Raw genomic sequence first — 8,041 nt, forward strand, 5'->3', positions numbered from 1 at the left:
GATCATCTCTTCCGGCGGGTTCTGTCCGTCCTTTCCAGATCGCAAATATTTCCCGCGCCGCACCGCACTGCACTGCGCCGGGGGCTCCTCGTCTTGGCCTCCCTCGAGGACGAGCAGTGGTGGCACGGCAGCCCACAGCACGCATAGCCCCCGTACGACTATGCGCTAGTACGTGCATAGGCATAGGCATAGCCGCATAGGCACACAATCTCTCTCTCTCTATATATCTCGGTGTGTGCGCTGTGCCCCTACTACTTGTACAGTTGTAGTACGTGACAAATGTGAGCCAGGGAGGGTTACTGGGGGCGTGCCTCTTTCTCTTTTCGTGAAAAGCTTCGCGCCCTGGCCCCAGTATTGATGAGCAGCGCGCCTAGGCCTAGCCGTTTCAGAGAGGAAAAGGGAAAGAAAACGGGGAGCGCGTTTCGTTTACTTAACAGTGGCCTAGTAGGGCGCAGCCGCTGCTCCACTTGGGGCTAGCCTAGGCAGTAGCCACCGGACCGCACCGCACCGCACGGCGTCCGGATTTGAAGCGCTTGTGTGGGTACACACCCTCCACTCCACCACGGCTCGTCGGGTTGGGCCTGCCTGCCTGCCTGCCGTGCAGTGCCGCGCCGCGCCGGTGTCCTACTAGATTAGCAGTACCACGGCGTCACCACCACTGCACTTATGTCACCCAACCCAACCCAACCCACCCGGCCAGCCCCCCGTTACTTCGTCCCAGGTTTTCGGCATGACCGTGCCGCCGTACTGCTTGATCGCCGTGTCCGCAGCCCGTTGGCCGCGTGGACGGTAACGTCTGCCCCGGTTTAATTTCTCCCGTCCCGATCCGGCAACCCGAGGCCCGGGCTGGTGCTTCTCACTAGTCAGTACTCAGTAGTAGTAGTAGTCACTCCATTCCCCCCACCCGGCTAGTAGCCCTGCTCTGCTCTCTGCCTCGGCTATATATATACGCCGCGGGCGCACCGGTCCAGCAAGCAACAATAAAGGGCGGTGTCGAAGAGGAGCTTGGAGCTTGGACCGACCCGAGCCCCATCGAGCGAGAGAGGAAATAATGGGTGAAGAGGCCAGCTGCAACGCTGCCAGCGCGATGGAGGCCGCCACCAACGCCAGGCCGGCCAAGGAGAACGGACGCGCGCCGGCTGTGGCGGAGGTAGTGGCCCAGGAGGCGGCCGCTGACCCCCGGCTGCAGGGCATCTCCGACGCCATCCGCGTCGTGCCGCACTTCCCCAAGCACGGTACTACGCCTTTCTTCACTCACTCGCTCACTCCTCTCCACACGCCTTCTGCTGCCAATTGTGCCGCCCGCCAGTAACGCCTTCCTTGCTCTGCATGCGCCGTCGTTGGGGGCCACGGGACGCTGCAGGCATCATGTTCAACGACATCACCACGCTGCTGCTGCGCCCCAGGGTGTTCAAGGACGCCGTCGACCTGTTCGTCGAGCGCTACCGCGGGATGCGCATCGACGCCGTCGCCGGTACGTAACCAGCACAGCCCGACGGACACCGCACCTCCCCTGGCCTCGCCTCGATTCGTCTCTTCCGGCCGGTCGACTCGACGACCAGTATCCGGCGGCGGTGCCTGAAGCGGCACGTCGCTGTCGCGCTGAGCTGTTGTGGGCAGAGTTCTGAGATTCCGTAAAATCTCTGGGGGAGATCTCCCTCGGTCCTTTTTGCGCCCCCCGCGCTTTTGTCGTTGCCGGCGTCCGTCCCGCCTTTTTCTCGCTCGCGCTCGCGTTGCAGCTCGGGCCTGCTTTCTTTCCTCGGGAGGATCATATCATAATAATCCTCCCACGCCACTGTTGCTGGATTTGCGTTTCGCCCAGCTCCGCCCCGCCTGCCATATCCATCCGGCGCCAGGTGTGCAAGGCAGATCCTACTAAAAGGCTGCAGAGACCGATAATAAATGCGCGAGATCGCGCTGGACCGCCGCTGACAGCCGGGCCCGTCTCCTCCCCGGCCGTGTGCATGTGCCGTGGCCGTGGCGCATGGAACGGCGTGTGGTTAACCTCGTCTGCCGGTGTGGGTTGAGTGCACGCTTGGCGCTGCCACTGCCAGACAGCCAGTAGACATTGAACCGGCGAACCCGCCATGCACGCAGCACAGGGCCACAGGGCGTGCATGCGCTCGTGGCAGAATGTTTGGCGCAGCGTCCTTCCCCTCCCTCCCTCCGTCCGTCCGTCTGTCTAGGCACATGACCTGGGCGCGCCTTTCCAGGCTTTCCCGCCGCGGCCGCGTCCGGAATCTGCCGCATCCAGTAGCGTATCGGGGCGGGGGTGGCAGTGGCAGGCACACCGCACACGTATAGAAGGAGGCCTGCTACGGGCACAGATCCGGTCCCGCGGCAGGGACCAATGGCAATGGGGGGGTCAAGGCCGCGGCAGCATGCCGCAGCGTCCGGCGTGGCCCCGCGCGATCGGACGGCTGCGGCAGCCGGCGCACGTGATCGAGCGGCGCGGGGGACACCCACCCCGTGGTATACGCCCGTCATGCATCGCTTCTCTGCTGCTGCCGCGCCCTGATGTCACCCGATCCGCTGTCGTTATCGCTGCAAAGTACTGCTTCTGAGATTTTGCTCTGTTGCTTGTTGGATCCTCTGTCCGCTTCTGCGCCCTTTGGTTCCTGAGTTTTTTTGGTTTTCTTTCCCTCTCGCCTTTCCGTCCATTCCATTTCTTTTTTCTTTTTTCTTTTTAAAAAACACGAGCTTCATGCTTCAACGTGTCGCTGCTGTTGCTTATGTGGCCGAATCTTTTGTCAGATATTATTGTCTCATTACTTGGCAGTGCCAGGCCATTCATCATGTTTCCATCCACCAGCACTTGCGTTGCGCTAGCTCTGACTTGTGTGTTGTGGCTCCTTGCTTGACACTCTACTCTTCCAGGGATTGAGGCCAGGGGCTTCATATTTGGCCCGGCAGTCGCATTGGCTATTGGCGCCAAGTTCATACCTTTGCGCAAGCCTAGGAAGCTCCCCGGTGAGACTCCTTCAACATGTTTCTGTTTTGATTTTGAATCCATTTCCATATACTCTATCCGCTCTTTTTATTTATTTGTCATATTTTAGTTCAAAAATGAAATAACCAGTGACAAATATTAAGAATGGATGTAGTACCCTTCTAAGCATGTGTCTTATACTCTCTTGGTCCTAAAATGCTTTTCTAGTGCCCAAAAACGTTAGCTTTCGTGGACCGAGTATGTTTAGTGAGAGTACTAGTTGCTTAGAAGGCAGTAAAAGTACGGTCCCGCCCCATACTCTCTGACACCAAAGTTGCTTCTCCGGCCTGATCCTTTTTGTGCATGCAGCCCACGACGGGAAATTAAGAAATGCATGGATCAGACTGTTACGCGAGATCATTGTGCACTCTTGTCCAGTTGTTCTATTCCCCCAAGAGATTCTGTGCATGTGCTAACATCCTTCTCTTGAAAACATGGAAGGCGAGGTGATCTCCGAGAAATACGTTCTCGAGTACGGGACCGATTGCTTAGAGATGCATGTCGGAGCCATCGAACGACCTGGTGAGCGCGTGCTGATCACCGACGACTTGGTCGCGACGGGAGGGACGCTCTGTGCTGCAATCAGGCTTCTTGGTACGTCACTGCACTGCTATATTTCAGCTTTATGCATCAGCTACATGAAAAAGCATACATGACGATTAGTTACACGGCAACCTATGTGTGATGTCCACAGCAAAGGGTATCTTGCGATTGTTACATATCTCTAAAGCTTCACACAGCCGTCTCTGTTCGCACATTCACGACACACTGTTGATGGACCGGTTGTAGCAGCTAAGCTTTAAATTGCGCATCGACAGCATCAAGGTGCATGTCAGTCGGGTACTCTGGCCAGCATCAGATCATCTAGTACTGATTGTGCTGGAACTGTGCCACCACAGTGCTGTTAGCAGCATATTCTCTCATCAGTTCAAACTCCTCATAAGTAAGCTATCAATTTGCTTTCCAGAACGTGCTGAAGCTGATGTGGTCGAGTGCGCATGCCTCATTGGCCTCCCAAAATTCAAGGTACCGTTGCTGAACTCACAACTAATCTGACCTGCCGATGGGTAAAACCAGCTGTTCATTATATGTTCATTCAATTGTCTGTAGGTGCCATATAATATATCAGCTGTTCATTATGTGTACTAAAACACAACAAATAAAAAAGAACGGTCGGAGTAATATATAAGTACGAACAACATGGACATGTCTGCTCTGGTGCCGACACATAAAATTACTTATTATCTGTACCGTTTGGATATCCATAGACATGACTACATGGGATTTGGGTGGACATTGTTTGTTATTGTCCAATAAATAAAACTGTGGAAGGTACTTGCACTGCACTGAAAGGTATTTGGCCGTGCGATTACTTTGTTTTAGCATGGGGGCACGCCTACCGCCTACGTTGTGCTGTGTACCATGGTTTCAGGATAAAGAAGATCATGTAGATTCCAGGATAAATAAAGCTGAAAAGTTTGCTACGTGTTCATCCTAATTTTGCTTCTTGTCAGTTAATCTGTTTCAACTTCAGTCTTCAGTAACCGGTCATATTAGTAGTCGTCAATGAAGCGTTCGTTTTTATTCCTTCAAATATCAAAGTGGTTGGGATGGGAAAAAGGGATTCAGATTTGTTAACTGGTTTAGTAACTTCCCCGCAGGATTTCTACAAGTTGAATGGAAAGCCCGTCTACGTGCTGGTTGAGTCCCGGGAATCAGATAAATAAGAACTTATGGGTCAGGTGAGGGATATTGATCGCATTCATTTCTTTATGAAGTGATGTTGAGACCAGCATGTGTACGTTGTTTACTTGCTCGTTTTATCTTCTGCTTGTTTTTGCAGAGGAAAGCTGGCGGTTCATTCCTTGCTGTTGTGATTGAGCAGTGGAGGGACATCGACAAGCCAACCATGGGGGTGCTTTAGCGTTACTAAGGCTAGCTACTAAGATCGACTTGGTGAGAGGAGAGGTTAGAAGTGCTGGGGGGGGGGGGGGGGGGGGGGGGGGGGGGGGGGGGGGGGGGGGGGTGGGGGCGTTAGTCTTGTAGGCTGAGTAGATTTTCAGAGTACTGAAGAGCTTGTAGTTCTGCCAGGAACATGCTTATTAGTTGAAGCAAGTGTGTTGATGGTCCATTGCTTGTTGGATTTTGTGGTTTTGATTTGAAGGGCGCAAAAACATGGCTGGATCAGCTTGACGGAAGAACTTGGACATCAATACGCTTAGCATCAAGTACTAGCGAAGTAGGAACTTGCTACTTGTAGCGTGTTATTCCTATCTTTGAACTCGTTAGCTTATTAGTGACAAAATTCACAAAAAATTGGCACGCGAAACGGACACAAGTCGTAGCAGAAAAAAACGTGAATATACTATCTAAAAATAAAAATAAAAACCAGGCGCATGGGATTTAACAGCCCTCTGTTTCCTCCTCGCCTGCCTTGTCGTCTGACGAGCGGCACGCGCGCGCGGCGCATCGCATCCCATCCATGGCTGGCGCCATGATGGGTGGAAATCCCGCGACGGGCATTGATTGTGAGAACCGCAGGGCAGTAGTACTACGCCCATAAATGCCGAGTGCTACGTGCATGTCACCTCGCATCCTCCATGCATGCCGCACTGTCGCTGGAACCAGCGGACCTCGTTCAGGAATCAGGATCCCCAGACGACGAACCTCGTTCAGGATCCCCAGGCGACGTGTTGTCACATCGGCCATCAGCAGCAGATGGCGCAGGCCTACACCTAGCCCATGTCCCCGCTCGAGCCGAGATGACAGCTCCGGAAGTCCGAAGCCGAGCCGTTGGGTAGTGTACTGCTGGGCTGATTTTTTATTTAACTTTGTTTTAAAAAAAATATGTTGACGTCCGGGACTAATAACGAATTAGAAACTAGTGACCTATACCGCTGAATTAGATCTAAAAAAGTCAGCGTTGGTACTCCCTTCGACCCAGAAAAAAATGTCGTTTTGATTTTTTAAGAACAAGTTTAACGGGATCGTCTCATTAAAAATATAATTATTATTTATTTTCATTCTGATTTAGTTTATCATACAATTTACTTTAATTATCAACTGATTTTTTTCTGTGTTTTCACAAATATTTTGAATAAAACAAGTCTGCCAAATGACTTCTTTATGGGACAGAGGGAGTATAACATTGAAGTTACAAAATTTGGTGTCATAGATCGTATTGGACCATAAATAGCATTGACGTCATCGTGCATAGGTGTCATAGCTCGTGTTGTCAAGTTGGCAGCATAGATTTTAGTGTTGCGGTTCTATCCAAACAACAACAATGCATCCTTCCTCTCGATGTGCTCTCTCTTGTCCAACTCCTGCCCTCACATCGCCGAGCACTGGTCACTCTGCCTCTCGGCCCTACACCATAGTTTGCCCTCCCCCCCCCCCCCCCCCCCCCCCCCCCCGCACTGCACCACCGGTCGTGCCCCTTCTAGCCCCCCACAGACCATTCCCTCCTCCAGTAAGATTCGAAGGTGAATTTTATGCATCAATAACTTAGTTATAGCTAGTTTGTAGCATGTTAGTTAGCTAATTAGCAGTAGTCAATTATTTAGGTACTCCCTCCGTTTCTTTTTATTAGTCGCTGGATAGTGCAAAATTGCACTATCCAGCGACTAATAAAAAGAAACGGGGGTAGTTATTAGTTAGGTGGCTAACTAGCTAGTAGTAGCCATTTATTTAGTTAGTGTTGTTTTGAAACTCGTTCCGACAAGTAAATTTATTGAGCGCGTTCTGGGCTCCAGACGGTGTGCACAGTGGACGCAAGGTTTATAGTTCAGGCAGAACGTCGTTACATCTAGTCATGAGTGGCTTGCGCTACCAACAAACTAATGATCAAAGCTCGTAATAGGGGTTACAAGCAAGGCAGGAGAGGGAGGAGAGGCTCTCAAGTCTATTGTTCGTGGTGGATGTGGTTACAAGGTAGAGTCCTAGCTAAGTCATGGCTTGGCGGCGGGGCTCCGGTCTTTAGGTCCTCCTCCTATTCATGGGTTTTCTGGGCGTCGTCTCATCTCGGTCCGTCCTTACGTTGTCCACCCCGAGAAAAACCTCTCGGGTCTAGGGGCCGACCTCCTCCTTTTATAGGCTCAGGAGAGGGGTCGGCCCCTTGTGGCTCCCTTAAGAAGGAGCCACCGGTGATGGTAAAACTAGGCGTCCTACCATTGGGTAAAGCCACACATGCTTGTGGTTGTCTGGTTGTCTCGTATTCTTTATTACGGACTGAGCGGGCAGCGTGGGCTCGATTAACATCATTTGGGCTACGCCGACCCCTGGCTTTCGTAGCCTGGGATTCGGTGTGGCTCGTCACGTTGCGCCCTGCCAACGACCTGCACTCTCAACCCTAGTCCTCATAGGTCATGAGTGCGCCGCTGACCGGGGATGCGTAGGCCATGAATGCGTCACAGTCTGAGGGGCTCGTAGGTCATGAGTACTCTGCAGCCCGAGGGGTTCGTAGATCATGTGTGGGAGGTAGACCAGAGCCTCCGCTGTGGCTCGACGCCACGTGCAGTTAATGTAGTCGATCATTTATGATAGATCGGTCTCGAACCAGGCGTGAGATCCACTTGAATGGTTTCCCTACAGCACGGCCGACCCCCTGTCCGGTTCCACCATGCCCGAGCTCGGGCTCGGTGCCACGGGGTTTGTTTGGGGGCGAGTTCTTCTAGGGTAGACGTTACATGTATCCTCCGACTGACTAGCGGGCCCCAGTTTCTACAGGCCTTTTCCTAAGTGTGCTCGCTGATCGATGGGCCCCAGGGACTGGGGATCATATCCCCGATAGTAGCCTCCGAGCCCCCAAGGGAGAGTGTCTCCCTTTGGGGGCTAATGAAGGGTTGAACGTGTTTTGTTCTCTTGCCTTTCGAGTGATTGTGCCATTTACTCCCGCGGGATTCAGGCAACTTTCGGCGTGGTCTCCTACCTTTTGGGGTGGAGTGGGGCATCCTCTCCCCCTTTACAAACTCTGGTCGGTCGTTGTTTGCTTGTTGGTCACCCTTGGCTTCACTCTCTCTTCAGCCTCTTCCTTTAGCATGGCTCCGACCG

At 52.8% G+C, this 8,041-nt stretch overlaps 1 protein-coding gene across 1 annotated transcript; it reads left to right on the forward strand.

The window, feature by feature from the left end:
- Positions 1 to 993: 993 nt before the first annotated feature.
- On the forward strand, positions 994 to 5,217 carry LOC100283282 (adenine phosphoribosyltransferase 2). Its single transcript, NM_001156184.2, has 7 exons — positions 994 to 1,235; positions 1,364 to 1,474; positions 2,878 to 2,970; positions 3,431 to 3,583; positions 3,957 to 4,015; positions 4,651 to 4,731; positions 4,833 to 5,217. The coding sequence occupies exons 1-6, from the start codon at positions 1,052 to 1,054 to the stop codon at positions 4,714 to 4,716; spliced, it is 666 nt and encodes a 221-aa protein (NP_001149656.2). The 5' UTR covers positions 994 to 1,051; the 3' UTR covers positions 4,717 to 4,731; positions 4,833 to 5,217.
- The last annotated feature ends 2,824 nt before the right edge of the window (positions 5,218 to 8,041 follow it).

Source organism: Zea mays, chromosome 5 (assembly GCF_902167145.1).
Source record: "Zea mays cultivar B73 chromosome 5, Zm-B73-REFERENCE-NAM-5.0, whole genome shotgun sequence".
NCBI classification, from domain to species: domain Eukaryota; kingdom Viridiplantae; phylum Streptophyta; class Magnoliopsida; order Poales; family Poaceae; genus Zea; species Zea mays.